This window comes from Sciurus carolinensis, chromosome 6, assembly GCF_902686445.1.
Source record: "Sciurus carolinensis chromosome 6, mSciCar1.2, whole genome shotgun sequence".
Classification (NCBI taxonomy): Eukaryota; Metazoa; Chordata; class Mammalia; order Rodentia; family Sciuridae; genus Sciurus; species Sciurus carolinensis.
Window position 1 is genome coordinate 35,077,378 of NC_062218.1, and position 22,018 is coordinate 35,099,395.

At 34.9% G+C, this 22,018-nt stretch overlaps 1 protein-coding gene across 3 annotated transcripts in view; it reads right to left on the bottom strand.

Moving 5' to 3' along the window:
• Positions 1-22,018, bottom strand: part of Ttc33 (tetratricopeptide repeat domain 33) — a 49,379-nt gene that overhangs the window by 25,302 nt on the left and 2,059 nt on the right. For all 3 annotated transcript variants that reach the window (XM_047555534.1, XM_047555533.1, XM_047555532.1), the window contains exon 2: positions 19,480-19,701. In XM_047555534.1, coding sequence (XP_047411490.1) covers positions 19,480-19,700 — 221 coding nt within the window. In that variant the 5' untranslated portion in view covers position 19,701. The remainder of the gene's footprint in view (positions 1-19,479; positions 19,702-22,018) is intronic.

The window sequence follows — 22,018 nt, forward strand, 5'->3', positions numbered from 1 at the left end:
ATAAAAAACCTAGAATAGCTAAAGCAATCCTCAGGAGCAAGAGCGAAGCAGGGGGTATTGCAATACCAGATCTTCAACTCTACTACAAAGCAATAGTAACAAAAACAGCATGGTATTGGTACCAAAATAGACAGGTAGATCAATGGTACAGAATAGAGGACATGGACACAAACCCAAATAAATACAATTTTCTCATACTAGACAAAGGTTCCAAAAATATGCAATGGAGAAAAGATAGCCTCTTCAACAAATGGTGCTGGGAAAACTGGAAAACCATATGTAATAGAATGAAATTAAACCCCTATCTCTCACCCTACACAAAACTCAACTCAAAATGGATCAAGGACCTCGGAATCAGACCAGAAACCCTGCATCTTATAGAAGAAAAAGTAGGTCCAAATCTTCAACTTGTTGGCTTAGGATCAGACTTCCTTAACAGGACTCCCATAGCACAAGAAATAAAAGCAAGAATCAATAACTGGGATAGATTCAAACTTAAAAGCTTTCTCTCAGCAAAGGAAACTATCAGAAATGTGAAGAGAGAGCCTACAGAGTGGGAGAATATCTTTGCCAACCATACCTCAGATAGAGCGCTAATTTCCAGAATCTATAAAGAACTCAAAAAACTCTACCCCAAGAATACAAATAATCCAATCAACAAATGGGCTAAGGAAATGAACACACACTTCACAGAAGAAGATGTACAAGTAATCAACAGATATATGAAAAAATGTTCAACATCCCTAGTAATAAGGAAAATGCAAATCAAAACTACCCTAAGATTTCATCTCACCCCAATTAGAATGGCGATTATCAAGAATACAAGCAACAATAGGTGTTGGCGAGGATGTGGTGAAAAAGGAACACTCATACATTGCTGGTGGGGTTGCAAATTAGTGCAGCCACTCTGGAAAGCAGTGTGGAGATTCCTCAGAAAGCTTGGAATGGAAACACCATTTGACCCAGCTATCCCACTCCTTGGCCTATACCCAAAGGACTTAAAATCAGCATACTACAGAGATACAGCCACATCAATGTTCATTGCTGCTCAATTCACCATAGCCAGATTGTGGAACCAACCTAGATGCCCTTCAGTTGATGAATAAGAAACTGTGGCATATTTATACAATGGAATATTACTCCGCAATGAAGAATGATAAAATTATGGCATTTGTAGGCAAATGGTCGAAATTGGAGAATATCATGCTAAGTGAGATAAGCCAATCTCAAAAAACTAAAGGAGGAATGATCTCGCTGATAAGCGGATGAGGACATATAATGGGGGGGTGGGAGGGGCTAGCATTAGGTTTAGGGTTAGGTTTAGAGTTAGGCTAAGGAGAGCGGTAAGAATGAAGGAAAGAAGGACTGTGTAGAGGGAAAAGAGGGGTGGGAGGGGTGGGGGCGAGGGGAAAAATAAAATAAACATCATTACCCTGTGTAAACGTTAAAAAAAAATTAAAAAAAAAAATAAAAAATAAAAAAATAAAAAAATAAAAATAAATAAATAAATAAAAAAAAAGAGCTAATCAGCACCATGGTCCTTGCACATTATCTAAGAAAGTAGAAATTACTGGCTACTGAATCTGTGCTTGGAAGCTCCAGGGGGAATCTCTGCAGGCCCTCTGATAACTTTTTATTGCGCGCTTGAATATTCCTCCCCATGTAATTTGGTTTGTTTGTTATATATAAAAAGCAGCCTCTGGTTAATCGTCAAAAAAATAAAATAAAATAAAATAAATAAAAAAATAAAAAAGGACCCAGGATGTGGCTCAGTGGTTAAACACCCTTGGGTTAAATCCCTGGTACCAAAATAAATAAATAAATATATAGGGTCAGGGATGTAGCTCAGTGGTAAAGCTTTGGATTTAATTCCCAGTACGAAAAAAGAAAAGGAAAAAGTGGTTTTAGATAGAGCTCATCAGATTGAAAAACATCTGACTCCTAATGTAGTTACTGGATCAAGTTTAACTAAAAATTCCAATTTTAGAACAATGATCAAGTTCTTGAATTAAATTCCCCCCAAAATCTCCAAATTATTTTGAATTTCTGTTTAGAATTTGGAGTAGCATTCTGAAAAACGGGCAGAAAAGTGTGCAGTTAAAATTACTATTCATCACAAGGAACCTAATTTCTTATAGCTTAAAAGGCTCAGAAGGAAAGAAAAAAGAAGCAAAAACAATGAAAGAGAAAAATATGCACATAAGACAGTCATATTAATGGCAGAGGAAACTGGATCAGGAAGAAGTATTGAAATGCTGCTTATAACAGAGAGTTCCAGTATGCTTTTACCAGGTGAGAGAAAAAGTTATAAATATATCTCAAAATAATTCCTAAACTGCTCAGAGTTTTATATCACTCAAATTATATAGACGTAGGATAAAATTAAGTCATAAAGTTCAATTTCAGTAATTGTTTACTTACGCAAAAGAGTAACTATGTCTTTAAGAGTTTTTAATTTATTATATGCAAGACCAAACCATTTATGGCAGATTAATTCACTCTCGAAACAGGAAGATGGATCTGACATTACAAGAAGGTGTACACTGAATAAAGGTCATTTTCCAAAGCATATCAAAATAATATTGTAACTTCTATCTACAACCTAATATTTTAACTTCTACCTAAGACCTAATATTGTAACTTCTACCTAGACATTCTGAGGGTCTTACTGCATTGAAAGCAATTATCCAGTTCTGTTTCTTTATACCCATTAAACAATGAATTTTCTGAAACAAGTAGAAAGTCATAATTTTAATCTCCCAAGTCTGATTTCAGATACCAGAATAATTAAGTGTTTTAACATCTATATTATTCATTCATTTAACATACAATAAATCTCACAAAATCTAATCTGCCAGAAATTAGTATTAATTTCATGGAATAATTTGGATAAAATGTCATAAAAAATAAACAGTATGATTATATCAAGTTGCCTTATCTTATTTTCTTAAAAACCTGATAAAATCACAAAGCATTAAAAAGGCAAAAGAATAAATAGAACTCCTTCCTATCACATGATGAACTCCAACCACTTGTTTCCTTAGAGAAGTACCTTATCAAAATTATTCAGGTTAATATTGGCTAACAGTACCTTGTTGTTTTTTATAGAACAATTAAGAGACTTTGTGTTTATTTTTGTGTTTACTAAAACTAAAATGTCTATGTATGCAGCATGATGGGCATTTTTCATATATAGATATACATATGCAGCTGTAGTACCTAACAGATATCAATATCTCTGAAGGAATAAAGCGAACACAAGTAGTCCATGGCCTTTGTGTAATGAGCTGGGACAATACAGAACAGGCCCTGACCACAAAAGGGCTGCCACTGCCTAATCCAAAGTTTTAAAATCACAATTAGAAATGCAATGTTAGGAGTTTTAAGATATTTAAACATATTTGGAGAAGTTAGCAATAAAAATAAGGCAAAGATTTTCTTCCTAAAAGAGAATCAATCTTAGTGATCACTGAAGACTTTTAGTCCATAAAATGAATGTGAAAAATTCTAAATAAAGGATCGGTAATTTAGGTCCAGCAACTTATTAAGGCACAAATCTACATGACCACGTAGTGTGCACCTCAGGAAAATTTTAGAAATGGGTTCATATTTAACAGCTAAAGGAGAAAAACATACATGCCAGTCAACAATACTATAACTTATTATCTATTTCTGATTGTGTACAGCTATGCTCTATATTGTTCTTAACAAAAAGTACATAAACATTAAAGAAATTTAGTCCCTTGATACTATTATCTACCAGGTTTCAGTAACATTACCTCTAAAACAGCAATTATATAAACTAAATTAAAAAGTATTTGAGCTTCTTTAGGTGGATTTTGGGTGATCTCTCGCCTCGCTAAATAATACTTCCAAATGTTATTACAGACACAACATGAAGAACTTCGGAAATTTGTGATGTTCTATTCTACCTCTATTGGAAAACTTATTCCTTAGTAATAATCCTTCCACTTACAATTTTCTAACAAATGTAATAGTAATAAATTCTGTACACATATATTTCCTCCAACACTAACCTATTTGTCTGGTCTTTTTTCTACCAGTCCCCTATACTCCTCTGCTCTACTTGGCTGGCTTTTTACCCTGGCCCCACCCACATATCATATATCTGCTTGTTTGGATCCCCTATGCACATACACATGACATCAAAGATCGCCTTCTTACCCCTTTTCACTTATTCAAAGATTCTTTTGCCTCTAAAACCAAGTTAAAAGGCTCTGATGTTCCTCTAGTGGCTCTACTCATTAGCCAAAGTATCAGCTGCCTAAACAAAGATTATCACTTACACTCCTAAAGTACTTTATGTTTTCCAAAGCACTTTAAACACAATTATTTAACAGGCAGTTATTTTCACAAAAAGTTAACCCACTTAGCATTCAAAGTCTTACAAGATTGGCATTACTTTTTCTCATTTTACTGATAAGGAAACAAAGGTTGAGAATAGCTACAGGACTAATCTGAGGCACATAGTATTAATTCTGCAAGCTTGGATGTGAAGCTAATTCTTATAAGAACAGTGCCTTCTCTACCTGTTACTCCTCCAGTGATGTTTCTCATTTAATTTTTCTCTAATTCCTCCATGTAATTTTGTCTTCTCTCTACGAATGAATTCAGGGACCAAAGAATAGATTTGATTATGTTCTCACATAACTCAGAAAACTTCAGGGCACTTGGAAGGTGCTAACATCACAGATTATTTCTACCTCATTTGTCCTGCCTTTCCCATGAAAAGTCCTAGAAAGCAGTGGAGTGAAGAAAAAAGAGGGGAGAGGGGACAGGAGGTAGCAACGGGAAAAATGGAAGTGAAAAAAATTATAGGAAAGAAGTAGCAACACCTTAATTCTTACTGTACTTGACGTCACATTTCAGGAACAGAAATTCTAAGAAATCCCATGACTAGGGGAATATAAATATGGGCAGAATGAACAAAGAGATGAGAATTTTAAGTATAGCTGAGGGACCTTAAAACCTTGGCTATTTGAGCTTTCAAAAGTCTGCAGCTTTTGGGGAAGGGCATGAAGTCTTTGGTTTCCAGAGTAAGAGTTGACATATAATAAATATTTAGGCTTTGTGAATCATACAGTTTCTATCACAACTACTTAGTTCTATCACTAGACAACAAAATCAGCCATAGGCCAATGAACACAATTCTAATTCAATAAAACATTTTATTTACAAAAATAGGCTATGGGGGGCTCAGGATGTGGCTCAGTGATAGAGTGCTTGCCTAACACATGTAAGGCACTGGGTTTGATCCTCAGCACCACATAAAACAATAAATGAATAAAATAAAGTTAAAAATTAAAAAAAAAATAGGCTATGGTATGACAACCCCTGCTCTAGTTGGACCAACTACTGTTAAAAGTTTGTCATATTTGCCAAATGTCCCTTTTAATTCCAGTCTTATTTTCTGCCTAAGCTAGAGGCTGTTATCACCCAATAGAAGGCATTTATGGAAATTCATGGATGCATTTTTGGTTGTCACTATGACTTGAAGGCAGTAGAGCTGGTCAAGCATGTTAACAACTCACAAGAAAAGTGGCAGTCCTGAACAATAAAGTGCTGTCCTGCCCAAAATGCAACTGGCACTACTGCTGAGAAACAGGAGGCTTTCCCTTCATCACACGACAAACCTGTCGATATACTTAAGCTTAAGTTGTCCCAAAGAACAATGAACTAAAGGTTCGAGATGACGATGACCATCAATTAGTTCTACTTTCTCTTTTCACTAGGTGCACACAAACACAAACAGGCACATATGCAAACACAGGCACACAGATGAAAGAAAGAAAGAAAGAAAGGAAGGAAGAAAGGAAGAAAGGAAGAAAGGAAGAAAGGAAGAAAGGAAGAAAGAAAGAAAGAAAGAAAAATGTCCTCTTCTCTCCACTGCTTTTATTTTGAAAACATAACCAATACTGTCAGCAGAGGCACTGCTAAACAAAATGTTCTTTGTTGTCCACGAAGCATACAACGATTTAAAGGGAACAAATGAGCTGTTTTCCACTAGCTAAAGTGAAGCAAAAAAATAGTGGGCAAGAAATTCATTACTGGGCTGGGGTTGTGGCTCAGTGGTAGAGCGCTCGCCTAACAAGCATGAGGCCCTGGGTTTGATCCTCAGCACCACATAAAAATAAAATAAAATTTTATTTATAAAAATTTATTTATAAAAATTGTGTCCACCTACAACTAAACCAAAATATTTTTTAAAAATTAATCAATTAAAAAAAATTCATTACTATCGGCTTGCTGAATTCCCTCCCCATTCTCATTTCTCAGTTGTCTCTCTGATTTACTTCTTCTCTTGGCCAACAATAAAGGGTGGAACCACTTAGTTCCTCCATTTTTGGATCGTAGGAAACTTGGCACCCACTAAATCAATGGTCTCTCATAACTCCTATAGCATATCTCTTAATTCAACTTCAGTTTGGAACAGACTGAAAAGACACAGCCCTATTGCAGCTGTTGAATAGGAAGCATTAAAAGATAAAAAGTTGGTTTAAAGTCACTGTGGTTAATAAATGACCAAAGTCTGATTCAGCCAGTTTAAAGACAACCTTAACAGTATGCAACTAAACCAGCACAAGGAAGGAAGCAAAGTGAATAGTTCCAGGGATTATATAAGGGCAGGGTGAGATAATACCCTACAATGAGGTAAAGAACAGCTGGTGAACAAGCCAAATAAGTTAGATAGCATACTCATTTACCAGATAGAAACGTCAGAGTGCTTCGCTACTTTGCTCCCAATTAGATTTCTAATTTGCCATAGCTTCAAATTTAATGGTCTATAGTTAGTAGCTTATTCATTTAATAAATATTTATAGGGCACTTTCTTTGAACCATGTAGCATTCTAGGTACTGATAATACTACTTTAAAGAAGATGTAAAGTACTCCTACTATTCTTCTAAATCTTACATTCTGGAGGAGATAGGGAAAGAAAGCAACAAATTAAGTCAAAATTTAAGTGCCAAGATAAAAATAAAAAATGGAAGGATACAATAGGTAGTAACCAAGAAGCTATTCAAAATGGGTGGTCAGGAAAGGCAACTCTATGAAGGTATGGGACCTGAAACATGAATGACAAACGAGGTCAGCCACATGAAAATATGGGGAAATTCCTTTCCAGACAAAAGGAAGAGACTAAGGCAGGATCAAACACACTGTTTTAAGGAAAAGAAATAAAACCAGGGTGGCTATGGTAGGAGGAGAAGGGGAAGTGAGAGGTCCAAGAGGTGGGTCAAAGCCATGATCACAGAAAACCAAATAGGTCATTGTTATAGATATGGATTTAATGTAGGTGTGATAGAAAATCCAATTTTTATGCAACAGAGAAACATGAATTGATTAATACTTTTAAAAGATGAGTCTGGCCCAAGGAAGGGAAATGGACTATAGGGGTATAAAAATGAGCACAAGGATACCAGTTAAGGGACTACCAACGTAATTTATATAAAAGTTAACCAGAGATTACATTAGGATAACTACAGTGAAAACTGAAGGGGAAAAAAGAGATTGAGAATATGTGGAAAAGGTAAAGTCAGCTCAACTTGGATTAGACATAAGGAGCAAAAACCAGTAAGGTATCCAGGATAATGATTCCATTGGGTTACCTGGGAAACAGAACCTCAGTTCTGTTAGGAACTTATTGGCTAATTCTGTTAGGCAGTAGGATCTCAGCAAAGCATGAGTGAGGGGAAAAGAAGAATAAGGTAGGCAGGAAGAAGAATAAATGCAAGGTCTATCTTAAACTGGCTCCACAAACGAACAGATGATTACTGAACTTAAAGAACTTCAGAGAGATCTTTTGAAACCACTGTGTCTTGGAAGCAGTCCCTGGCAGTAAAGAAGGAAAAGAAATTATCTACAGGCTCCCTCAGATACCCTGTTCTCCCACTATCTGAAGTATGCTCTATGAGACTTTAAGCCACACACGTTCTAGGTATGTGATCCAGGCCTAGTGGAACTTCAACAGGTCCAATCTGGCCAATGTCAAGGTGTGATGGTCTTTCACTGTCAGTCAGCATCATATATGCAAGTTCTCTGGCCTGTGGCAGTAGCAGCAGCCAGGGCTTTATGGCTGTAAGAACAGCATGAGCTATCAGAAGGGTGGGGAACTGGAAGCAAGTGAGGCTCATTAGCTCTGGAATGGCACATAAACCAGCAGAGTTGACTCCCAGCTTCTAGGCTTAAGTAACTGATGTGGGGAAGACAGGAAAGCATCAGATGTCTGGAAGAAAAATCAAATGTTCTGCTCTGTATATGTTAAATCTGAGTACTATGTAGACATCCAAAAGGACATAAAGCAAGTTTTGGAATTTTAAGAGGCTGGAGTTCAAGCAGAAGGACATCACTGCAGGTATATATTTGGTATCAGGAGTATAGAGAGGATACTAAATGCAGGAAATGACATAAGTTTGAGAAGGGAAAGAATGTATATGGAAAAGAGAAAAGGTACTTTCCAAACATTGTATCTAATATTTATAAAATAAATAAAAGGATTAGGCAAAGATTTAAAAGGAGTGGACATTCAAACTAAAGAAGCAGCATCAAAGTGCAGTGCTAATGTAAGACTAGATAGCAGTACTTAGTAAGAAGAGAGTATTCAACTACACTGAATGATGAGAGGCACAATGAATGAGAGCAGAGAAATGACAACTGGATTTTATAGCATGCAGGTCATTGCTAACCTTCACAAAAGTTAATGAGCAGAAAAAGAAACCTGAGTTGAACAGACAGGATGATTCATCAAGAAATGGGAAGTTTGTACTAATGGGGGAACAAAGAACTGGTAGAGCATATGGAGTCAAAGATACCTTTCTTCAGTTATTTCAGAATATCAGTGAGAAAGAGTCAAAATAGGGAACAACACATGATATAAAAACAAGAGAGGATAAATTTAGGATAAATGCTCCTGAGAAAGCAAGAAGGGAGAGGATCCAGTGCACAGAGGGATGGGCCTTTGATAAGAGGAAGGCACTTCATTACAACAGAGTGAGAACCAATAGTATGGGTCCAGATAAAGTAATCTTGATAGATACAGTGGTGAGAAAACAAAGGCATTCTACATTGCTTGCATCTATTTTTTTTCCACAAATGTCACAAAGTTATTGACTTAAATACACTGATTCTGCTGATCAGAAGAATATATGTCACATGGCTAGAACGCCCTCAAATTTACTTTGGTACAGACACTTTTCTAAACAAGAGACAAAATTCGTGGTAAATTCTAATTATACTCCTGCTTCACATACATACACACTAACAGGGAAACATTAGACCATTAGTTATACAATCAAATAGCACCATCTAGTGGATGAAACTTTATATGCCAACAAGGAACAACTTGTGACTGTTACCCTTGAGGTTATCTCCTAATAAGTAATAATTCTAGAAATAGATATTTGAACAAAATAAAAAATACTACATGCAATATACCAATAACATAACAACCTAAAATATAATGTCTAAAGTACATTTACTAGGTACAAGGTAATGCTATGCTTTTACATGAACTGGATCTTTAATCCTCCAATATTCTACAGGATATGCATCTCCATTTTATATAACAGCAAGCTAGAAACTGACATAGAAGTTAATAACTGCCCAAAGTTTATCGATATAGAAATGATAAACCTAAGATTTGAAAGGAAGCAAACTAAATTCAAAATCCACACTCTTAACCAATGTACTCCATTTCTAAAAAAGCATCAAAATTACTTGGGGGTTGGGTAGGAAAGTAAATTTTTCTTTTGTTATCATAAATAAAATTAAGAATCATAAATAAAATTAAGGTAAAATTTCAGAATTTAAAAATAGCTCAACTACAAACCATGTTTTTCTAAGAGTAGTTATAATGTGTTACTGGAAACTGAATTGAAAGAGACTTTGTATTTGCCTAGCATTCCAAGAACTGAACCTCCTTCAGATAAAGGAAAACAACATGTTAAGGTAATTATCTGTCCTCAATAAAACTAAATGAGAAATTACTAAGTGATTATAAAGAGAGCGAAAAATTACAAGGAGGCAAAAGAATTTATTCCAGTAAGTAGAAGTTGTTCCTCCTCTTTATTCACCTCTCTCCCTCTCTCCTCCTCTAGTATTTCATCCAGAGGCATCCTTTTCTTTCACTCTAAGGATTGCAAATTCAAAACCAATAAATACTTTTATGCACTCAATAATTGCAATTATTTTATTTTTAAAAGTCAGCCTTTTCTTAATAAGGTTACATGATTGTTATTTTATCTTCAGCATTATTAAATTAAAAAAGTAAGATTAAAACTCAAGATTTGTGAAAATATGCAACTACAAAAATCCCAACTCTGCTTCCAGATTAAGACTGAGGGTTGGCGTTGGAGCTCAGTGGTTGAGTGCTTGCCTAGCACATGAGAGGCACTGGGTTCGATCCCCAGCACCACATAAAAATAAAGGTATTGTGTCCATCTACAGCTAAAAAAAAAAAAAAAAATTAAAAGACTGAAGAGAGTGAAGAAGACAACATAGGAATGCAGATGGGTTAAAAAGCACGGCCTGGCCTGGCCTGGCCCAGTGGAAGTGAGCAGGTCACAGAGAAGACCTCAGAGGTACCACTTGGCCCTGAAAGTCACTACTACTCCCAGTACTGCCAGGAGTTCTGGCTCAGTTTCCCTAGCTCTCGTTGGCCTACTCATCACTGTCAGTTGCCTCGTGTGGCCGGCAGCCTACGGACTCTTTACTGTGCAAGAACAGCATGATCTTTACTGTCATCTTCATCACCCCCTTAAGCTTGCTTACCCCCATTTTGTGATGGCTGATCAGGAGACTGTTAATCATTGAATTCCCTTGGAATCAAGATAACTTCATCTTACGCTTCAGTCAAAGAAAGTACCATCTTCAGAGAGATGGGCAAGTGAACAATGTTGTTATTAATAAGGCTATTTATGCACAGAAGGTGACTTATCGCTTCTGAATTGTATTAAAGGATCCAATGGAACCACACAGGATAGCCTGAGGAGTACCTGTTCCTCAGATAGTGTATCCCAGCAGTACTGCCTAACTGAAGAGTAGGAGCTACCAGGAGATTTTAACACACCAGAAAGCCACTTCAAAGAGCCCATGACTGGGGCTGGGGCTATAGTTTTTAATTCTCACGTGCAAATACCTAGAAGTAAAACTGTGGGATTGTATGGTAAGGCGTATATTTAACTTTATAATAAACAGTCAAACTATTTTCCAAAGTTGTAATGCTATTTTACATTTTCACAAGCAACATATAAGTTTCAGTTGTTCTACATTTTTGCCAATGTTTGCAAATTCAGAATATAGAAATATATTTTGAACATGTACAGAGGTATGAAAAAAATTCTGAATTTATATTTGACAAGTGCTCAACTTTTTTGGTCAAATTCTACTATTATGTAACCTATGTAATATCAAAAATGTGAATTTGTCAATATTTTCAATTTTAGCATTCTAGGGGCTATGTGGTAGTATCTCATTGTGGTTTTAATTGAAATTTCCTGATGGCTAATGAGATTGAACAGTTTTTTGTGTGTTTACTGGCCATTCATGTTTCTTCTTTCATGAAGCATCTGTTCAAACTTTTTACTCATTTTTTAAATGGATAACTTGCCTTTTTATTGAGTTGTAGGAGTTCTTTATATGTTCTGGAAACAAATCCTATGTCAGATATATGTACTAAAAATATTTTCTGTCAGTCTGTGGTCTGACTTTTCATTTTCTTAATTAAGCTTTTTGATAACCAGAAGTTTTAATTTTTCATCAACTGACCATATATTTGAGTCATTTTTATACCTTAAATTTTTTTTCACTGATCCACATCTTTCTTTATACTAATACTACAAAGACACACATTCAAAAATGTAGCATGTGTTGAAATAAAGTTCTCTAAGTATGTACTTGTTTCCTAAATTGTTTTGATTAATTTAGAGTTTGCATTTTCATGTAAATTTTAAAATAAGCTTGTTAATTACTACAAAAGTCAGCTTTCTGGGATTTTGTTTGAAACTAAGTTTTACCGCTTGGTTTGACAAGAACTGATGTCTTGACAAAATTTAATCTTCTGATCCATGAGCACAGAATATATTTGTTGATGTATCTTCTTAAATTTCTCTTGGCAATGTTTAATAGTTGTCAGTATACAATTCTTAGAAATACTTTGCTGAATTTGCTGAATTTTTTTCTAACAATTTTTGTTTGTGAATGTTACTGTAAATGGTACTTTAAATTTTATTTTTAAATTTCTGATTGTTTTTTTCTATTTCTACTATTGGCTCTTAACTATTATTTTGAGTGGTTGTTCTAGGATTTAGGACCAAATAATATATATTTCACATATAACATAAAAGCCTAACAGCAATATAACTTCATTTATCCCTTCTTGCTTATTACATTTTACTTTTATATTTTATAATTTTTAATACACTGCCATTGTTAATGTCGATTATCTTTTTAAGTCAGCAAATCATACTAATACATACATACCCATGTTTATAGTGGCACAATTCACAGTAGTCAAATTATGGAGCCAGCCTAGGTGTCCATCAACAGATGAATGGATAAAGAAAATGTGGTATAAATACACAATGGAGATTTATTCAGACCTAATGAAGAATGAAATTATGTCATTTGCAAGAAAATGGATAGAACTTGAGAGCATTATGTTAGCCAAACTCAGAAAGTCAAAAGTCCTATGTTTTCTCTTATATATGGAAACTAGAGAGAAAAAAAGGGTGGGGGAAAGGGTGTGTGTGTGTGGTAGGAGAATCTCATGAAAACTGCAGGGAGACCAGAATAGAGGAAATGGACCTGGGTGAGGGAGGAAAGGAGGAAAAGAGAAGGTGCTGAGGAACACAATTGACCAAATTATATTGTTTTATTGTGTGCATGTACAAATATGTAATAACAAAGTTCACTATCATGTAGATTATAATGTACCAATAAAAATTTTTTTTAAATTCTCTTTTTAAAGAATCTTAAATTTAAAAAAATTTTAAAAAGTCCCTTCACACCTATATGCTTACCTTTTCCAGCACCTTACAGTCTCTGGTTGACAAACAAATTTTTATCTGGAATCATTTTCCTTTCACTTGAAGAAATTCTAACATTTCTTGAAACACAGGCCTATTGGTAACGAGCTATCTAAACTTTTGTTTGATAAACTTATTTTTGCCTTCATTTTAAGACATTTTGTGGTACATGGAAATCAAAGTTGATAGTTTTCTTTCTGAACTTCAATGATGTTACTCCATTATCTCATATCGACCTCCAGTGGCCTTAAATACTACACTCTGAAATCCATGCCCAAATTTGCAGCAAGGATAAGCATTCCATAACTATTCTGTGCACTAATTGAAAGTAGTAGGAATACTAAGATAGGCCAGTTCCTAAGAGGCATGGGACTCCTCTGATGGAAAACTCTGACTCAAAAACTACCCAGGGTCTTGCCCAATTTTCTTTAGATTTGACAACAGTGTAAGATACTTCCACCTTCACTCCAGGAGCTTAGACCAATATCATGGTCTGAAAGCTCTCCCAGATATACTCAGTTCCCTCCCCATTTTCTGTCATATGATCCCCCTAATAAAATCTTTGCAAGTTTTACCTACTTTTGGCATTCACTTTTAGAAAGACACAAACTAGCACAGTTGTTAATAAAATCCTACATTTTTAAATTTCAAAGATACTGTTATTTTTCAACTCTAGATGTGCCACTGATTTATGTCTTCCATTTCATTCCTCATTTGCTTCATGTTTCCCTTTAAGTATCTGAACATAGCTATATTGCCATTTTAAATTCTTTGTATACTACTTCCATCATCTATGCTATTTCTGAGTTTGTTTCTATTTGACTGTTCTCCTGTGTATGGGCTACTGTATAGAACTCTGGCACATCTTGTAATTTTTAATTTGATGTTGAATATTTTAAATTTTATGTCATTGACTGGAAAATCTGGGCTCTGCTGTGGCAGGCAGTTTGAACCCTTTAAAACCTGTTCTTCAGTCTGAAAACAAAACTTAGTGGAAAGATATCTGCTTAGCATGCAAGAAGATTTGGGTACACTGAGTGCAGTAGAGCATGTCTGTAATCCCAGCTACTATGGAGGGTGAGGCAGTAAAGAAGGATCTGAAGTTCAAAGCCAGCTACCATAACTTAGCAAGACTCTGTCTCAAAATTTAAAAATAAAGTAAAATAAAAAGGGCTGGGGATGGAGCTTGGTGGTAGAGTGCCACTTGGTTTAATCTTCTGTATCATTAAAAAAATTTAAACAAAGAATCTTTGGGTTCAATCCAAGTACTGCAAAAAAACAAAACAAAACAGAATACCTATTAGGCAGAGGGTTGGTCATGGGGATAGGAGTTGTTTTGTACTCAGGACTGAACCCAGGGGTACTTTTACCAGTAAGCTACATCCTCAGTCCTTATCATTTTTATTTTGAGATTGGGTCTTGCTAATTTGCTAAGGCTGCGCTTGAATTTGCAATCCTCCTTCCCCAGCCTCAAAAACACCAGTTTTTAAGCTTTGCTAGGGCAGCTCTAGAAGTATCTTATCCTAAGGCATAATAACCCTTCTAGTGACTCCAGAGGATGAACAGGGTGAACACTAAAGACATTACAGTCTGGATGGTTGAAGTCTGAATATATTCCTGTTTAAACTCTGGAAATTTTTCAACTTAAAACTCCCCAATCATGTTGCCTGGATTTAAGAAATTATCCCCACAGCTGCACAGCCTACTGTTCAAAAGGGTTCAGGAGAACTACTGAGTCATAAAGATTTCTGGAGCTTTTTCCAAGTACCGCTCTTCTCAGATAACTCTACAACTTCCAGCTTCCTTATCCCCTCCAACATCCATCCTCCATCTCCTCAACTAAGCCAGATAGGCTATTTATAGTCTAGAAATTGCCTTCAAGTAGAAATCAAGGGAGTTCACGGGGATCATCTCCTTTGTGTTCCTTCTCTCAAAAATCAAAGTCCTAAGTCCACTCTTGCCCGGTGTTTGAAAGCATTTGTTTCATATCTTTTGTGCAAAAGAACATCATCCAGGTCTAGTTCTAGAAACTCTTTCATGATTTCAAGTGGAATGCCATACCTAGTTTTTAAAGAATTGTTTTATTCATCATTGAATTTCAACCTCACAAGAACCTCATGAAGCAAATAACTTTGCAAGGCAAAAAAAATTAGTCAAGGACACAGACCAATTGCGATTACAACAACGGTAGTGGTGTTATATTAATAGTAACAGTAATACTAGTAGCTAATATTTATGGAGTATTAGCTTTGTAGCAGGCATCGTACTAAGTACATTATATATTCAGTACAATATTGTGAAGTATGTATATTTTTGCAGAAAATGAAATTTAAACATTGAATAGATTGCCCAATATTATAAAGTTAGTGAATGGCAGAACTAGGATAAAAAAACAAGGCAGTGTGTCTCTAAGGCCCAAATCCTTAATCACTATACTGTAAAACTTAGTGTTATTTTCCTATTATATAAATAAAGCCTTCTTCCACAAAATAACCCAGAAGATGGGGGAATAGAGGGTGTACTGGTTATGGGAAAAGGAATGAGACTAAGAATAGCACAATTATTCTCAAACACCATACTCTCATGCAGGAAGGAGGTAGGAAAAGTCTGTTCCCAAAGGACTTTTGTGGTTAGGGTATGAATTAAAACATATTCCCAGAATACAATATTCTAATGTGGAGTTTTAAAATGTATATTCTATAGGAAAAAAGTCAACAATAGTCCAGAAAAACCTATTCATCATAAACAGCCAAATATCAAATAATGACAGTTTTATAAATATTTACTGAGGGTCAAATAAGTGCCACCACTTATTCTAAGAGCTGAAGATTCTGAACAACATGTCAGATAAAGTGCTCACCATCCCAGAGCTTACACTTCCATAGAAGTGAAATAACATATAAACAAGTAACTAAATAAACATGTAATGAATTTTAAACAGGGAGCAATACTAAAAGAAAATAAAACAGGATGATATCATGAAGCAAGAGGGAGCACTTTAAACTGGCTAATCAGAAAGAGCTTACCAAGAATATGACATGTGAGCAGAGATCTGAAGAACAGGAAAACAGACATCAGAATATACAAGAAGAGAGTTTTGCAGAGTCACAACACAAAGTTTTGTAAGAGTTGCACTCGCAAAATGAGGAAGAAGGCCAACATGGCTAAAATGTAGTGAAACTGACAGTGGTTAATCAAAGCTGATTTGATGGGTTTTTTTTTTTTTAATTTAATTTCACTATTCCTTCTGATATTACTTTTAGTCAACTTTAATATTCTCATTGGCATTTTTAAACAATTATTTCTATTTTTGTTTGGCTTACAATAGTTGAACTACTAAATTTCACTAGACTCCATTAATTTTGTTTAGCTATTTCTCCAAAGCTGTGTGTATATTACTCCAAAACAAATGCTAAAGAGCAAAAAACTTAATCATCCCACAGTGTTCTCCTTTCAAAACAAAGCATCCAATCCAGCTGATTTTAGTGAAATGACTCAATATTACAACACCCAGGCAGACAGTTACTTTGTTTATCTACAAAGTTGATATCTCTCCTCTAGCACAGGAAATTCAGAGGGAATCCCATGGTAATAACTTAATAGCTTTTCCCTTCTACATACTAGTGTGGTTTAGAGAAAAGGCAAAAAACAACAGTTAATGAACTTTTAACAGGCATTTACAGGAATTTTTAAAGATGTTTTATGGCTATTATAAAATTGATTTCATAACTGTGGAAAATTTACATTTGGTTTTCTTCTATGACAGAATAGCCAATTTTACAAAGTTCTTGCTTGCTTGCTTGCTTTGCTTTTTTTTTTTTCTTTTGGTATTAGGGATTGAACCCAGGGATACTCTGCCACTGAGCTACATCCCCAGCTCTTTTTGTTTTTTATTTTGAGACCAAGTCTTACTAAGTTGTCTAGAGCCTAGTTGCAGAGGTTGGCCTCAAACTTGTGATCCTTGTGCCTCAGCCTCCCCAGGTGGGATCAAAGGTGTGTTCCACAATTTTGCAATGTTCTGTAAGAGAAAAATTTTATGCCTAAAGTACCACAAAGGAGAATTTACAATCTAACATTAGACTGTTAAGATGTTCATGGATCTTGACTACTATCCTTCATTCCCAATTTGAGGTGTTAATATGTTATAGTTTAAGCACTGGTTTGTTTTCTATTAAAATAAAATTTTAAATTACACTAGAATCAAAATGAAAAACAGAACTAGAAACAAAGAGTGTCAGTTCCTCAACTCTGACTCATTAATGACAAAAATTATTGACAAGGAATCTTATAACCACTCTTAAGATTCTGGAAAAAGAGAAAGAAAAAAAGTGTTTCTTCCTAAATACTACTTCATTTTCTCCCCCTAATTTCTCAAACTCTTCACTACCACATGGAAGATATCAGTCAACAGCACACAGGTCTGATTTTTATATGAACAGTATTCTGTCCCAACCAGAGGCCTATTTCAGGTACTGCTGCCAGGGCTAAGGATAGTACTCAGAAGTAGAGTACTTACTTAGAATGCATGAAGCTCTGGGTTCAATTCTTAGTATTTGGGAAAAAAAAAAAAAAAAACATACTACTCCTACTGGTTTTATATATATATATATATATATACACACACATATCTTCTAAAAAGCATATATTTAGTATAAATGTATCAACAGTTCTTATATTGGTTTTCTTTTTCTTTTCTTTTTGCTTTGCTGAGGATCAAACACAAGGCCTAGTATATGCTAGGCAAGCACTTTACCAATGAGCTACCTACCCAAGTCTCTCATACTGTTAAGAACAATTTTCCTAATACACTTCCCTCACCAAGGACCAATGATGTAAGATTTGTTCCTTTGCACCAAAAAGAAAAAAAAAGGAGAAAAGATTTTTTATTGAAAATATGTCTTTCAACAGATGTCAAACATAAAAGACAGAAAGGGTCACAATGTCTTTCCAATAGCTGCTCTAAGAAGGCAACTTAATGCTTTATCTCCCAGTATGATGCAATACAAAGCACAAACATTACCTATAACATATTCTTGACAAAATGGAAACTCAGAATCAAATATCTACACCTAACTTTCAATTTATAAGAAATATACTGGACAAAGGACAGAGTTAAATGAGAGGCACAAAGATACAATCGGGTAAAAAATTGGTCTGTACTCATTCATAAATCATGGTCTCAACATTCTACTGAACAATTTGTCTTTTCACCACTGATTTGTGCATCAGAATGACTTTCATTCCTACTGAAGAATTTAGGAAGAGGAAGGTAAAAAGAACTTAGTAAGAAACAGATGAAAGGAAAAAGAGATGCATACACGGGAAGTATAAGAGCTTAACTAAAGGAGGACTATGAATAAATGCAGTTATTATCAAAGTCCTGCACACCATGTCATATTTACTGAAAGATACAGTAAGTAAATAGTAAATAATAACTAAATATTATTTTTAAATGTGTAGTCCCTCAAACTGTTTGGGAAATGCCTGACTTTACATAACAAGAGTTATGTAAAGAGAAAGTTTTCAGAGATTAAACCATATTCGACTAACTAATAAATTGGATTACATTTCACTTAGCCTTTACTCCTCTTTAGACAGAATAAAATTGATAAAAAAGCAAACATAAGCATCCTGAAGACAATTTTTACAAACTTTCAATTTCCCAGAAAATGGGAAATTTTAGATACTTTGAAACATCCTTTTTTTTTTTCAGTGTAACACCTAAAAAACACCTAAAAGATTTTTCTTTCTTTCTTTCTTTCTTTCTTTCTTTTTTCTTTTTTTTAATGCAGTCACATAAATGTTTATAGCAGCTCAATTCACAATAGTCAAGCTATGGAACTAACCTAGATGCCCTTCAATAGATAAATGGATAAAGAAAATGTGGCACATATACACAATGGAATATTACTCAGCCATAAAGAAAAATGAAACTGTGTCATCTGCCAGCAAATGGATGGAACTGGAGACTATCATACTAACTGAAATAAGCCAGTCCCAAAAAACCAAAGGCTGAATCTGCTCTTTGATATGTGGATGCTAATCCATAACAAGGGAGGGTGGAGATTTGAAGAACAGAAGTTCATTAAATTAGACAAGGAGGAATGAAGGGAAAGGAGGGGAGAGGGGAATAGGAAGGACAGTAGAATTAATCAGATATAACTTTCCTATCCTTGTATTTGAATACACAACCAGCGTAACTTCACATCATGTACAACCACAAGAATAAAATCCTAATTAGAATAAGTTATACTCCATGTATGTATAATACACAAAAATACATTCAAGGGTCATGTATATCTAAAAAGAACAAATAAAATAAAGGAGATTTTTAAAGCATGAATTTATAGAACTTGTAACTCTTCATCCCATCACTGATGGTGAAACAGACTGGGAGTCAAACAAATTGCAACGTAAGAAAATTCAAAAACGTACCTTTTGTTTTCAGCCAGACTGGCTCCTTCATCTTTCAGCTGTTTACTTTTCTCAGCACAGCCTTCAAGGAGAATATCTTTCCTACGTTTAATGGCATGAAGCCAGTTTCCTTCATCATTCTCAACTACATCTTTCTCATCGGCAGCTTCAGCTTCAAATTGCTGTGAGGTGGCCTTAGAGACCTTCTCACCAATTTTCCTCTTCCACCCAAAGGAAGCCATGCTGGAAAATTACAAAGAAAAATTATGAAATTCGACTTGGCCTTTTATAAAAGTATTCCAACTAACAGGTGAATAAAGAATAACAGACTTAGACTATCACCATTTTTCAATTCTGAATTAGTAGATCTGGGCTAAGATCAAGGGCTGCTAACATCACCAAGAAGGACAATTGGACATTACACATTACTGCACCTCCTAATGGAAGCAGCACACCACCCAGAAAGCAAGTCTGCAAAAACTAATCCTCAATCATGTCAGCCCTCTACCAAAAGTTTATAAAAACATATGGATACAATTAAGTGTGCTGAGTAACACATCAGAGATGCAGGCAGCAGAATACAGAAACTCAAGAAAAACAAAACTGGTTTCTTCAAGAAATTAACTGCCAGGAAGAGAACAGTAGGCAGTAACCCCTAGATTGAGAAATTTAAGAGACATACGAAGCAAACATAATGTGTAGATTTTGTTGTACTCCTGGTTCAAAAAAGCCAAGAATAAAAAAACACTTAGGACAAAAAAGAAAAAATGGAACACTAATTTGATATTTAACAAGAAATCACTGCTATACTTTATTATGATCATATTTATAAAAAGAATACTTATCTTTTAGAAATTACATACCAAAATATTTAAAATATTTCATATGAAATTATACAATATCTAAAAATTGTTAAATCATTGTAATCATTGGGGTGGGGAGTTCAGTAGACAGGAAGATATCAATGAAATAAGATTACTTTGAATTGATAACTAATGAAGCTGAGTAATGAGTACATAGGAGTACTTTTCTCTCTCCTTTCATATACGTTGAAATCTTTGAAAACAAAAATAGTTTAAAAGATACAAGCTTACAAATGACTTAACTCACAAAATTACTGGGTAAATCAAAAAATAATATGTTAAATTGTTTTTGTAAATCTGCAATGGTATACAAATGTAAGGAATACGAAAGCACAATAGAACAAAGTTAAAGAAAATACTAGATGCATTCAACAAGTATTTGTTAAGAGAAGGGATTAATAAGGGAATCATAATTTACTAGTTGCACAAATGGACTTCAAGATACTGAAGAATCCTTAGGATTGTGTGTAAACTTTTTATACACTGTGCACATTCTAGAAAAGAATACTAAGCTTTCATTCCATTTTTACAGAAGTTTATAACTCCAAGGAGATTATGGTGAACTGACTGACCAACTAGAGGGATGGGAAAAAACAAACAAAACAATGTACCAAAATTCTCTTTAAAATGATTAAAGAAGTCAGGAGCAGTGGCACATGCCTGTAATCCCAGCTACTTAGGGGGACTGAGGCAGAAGGATTGCAAGTTTGAGGCTAGTCTGGGCAATATGGTGACACTCTGCCTCAAAATAAGAATTTTTTTAAAGGACTTGGATGTAGCTCAGTGGTAGAGTCCTTGCCTAGCATACACAAGGTACTAGGTTTGATTCACAGCATCACAAAATAATATATAACACAAAAATATTTATCACAAAAATAAATATATATATATGATAGGATTAATAGGCATTTTAAGAGTAAAGGAAGGCAAGAAATGAAATAGTAAATAAATAAGTTCTAGCAACTATCACACTTGGCTGAAGTGAAAGTAATCACTGAAGGAAGGAAAACAAAAAGATGAGGGTAGTTATGAGATCATTCACACAAAAAGCCCTAAATAAAAGCAGCATTGGAGGGGTATGAAAATTGTGGGTCCTGGGCCTAGTTCTAATGACTAAGAGGAAATGCACAATGCACAATGAAATGCACAAGTTATTACAGTGAACCATATGCTTTACATAGGAACACAGATTTTTAGAAAAACCTGGAGAAGTAATGGATTCTCAATTATGTAGGACAATGTGAACCTTCTCCCCAGACCCATCACAACATGGGAGAATGAGTTTCCCATGTCCAAACATAATTATACATATCCTAGGGGAAGAACCAAGAAATGGCTGAAAACAGAAGGGTGATTACTATGGATCACAAGTTCAGAGGCACAGAGAAGACAACCTGAGAGCGGATTCTTAAGGAAGGCCTCACAAGAAATGAAAAAGGAAAGATAATAAAGAAGTCTCAGATTTATGACTGTCTAAAGGTAACAAGGATGATGATTAAGTTTTCCAGTTTCAAGTTTCCACACAGAGCTTTGTTTCTATATTAGTAATGTGGGGCACCAGGCAGTGTAATGGCTCTACTAATAGTAACAGAAACCTGGCGTGCTTAGTGCAGGCAAATTACCTTAAAAATCACTGGTTAAGTCTGTTGATTATTAGAAGCAGGGGATACGGTAGGGAAGAAAGAAAAAAGGAGATC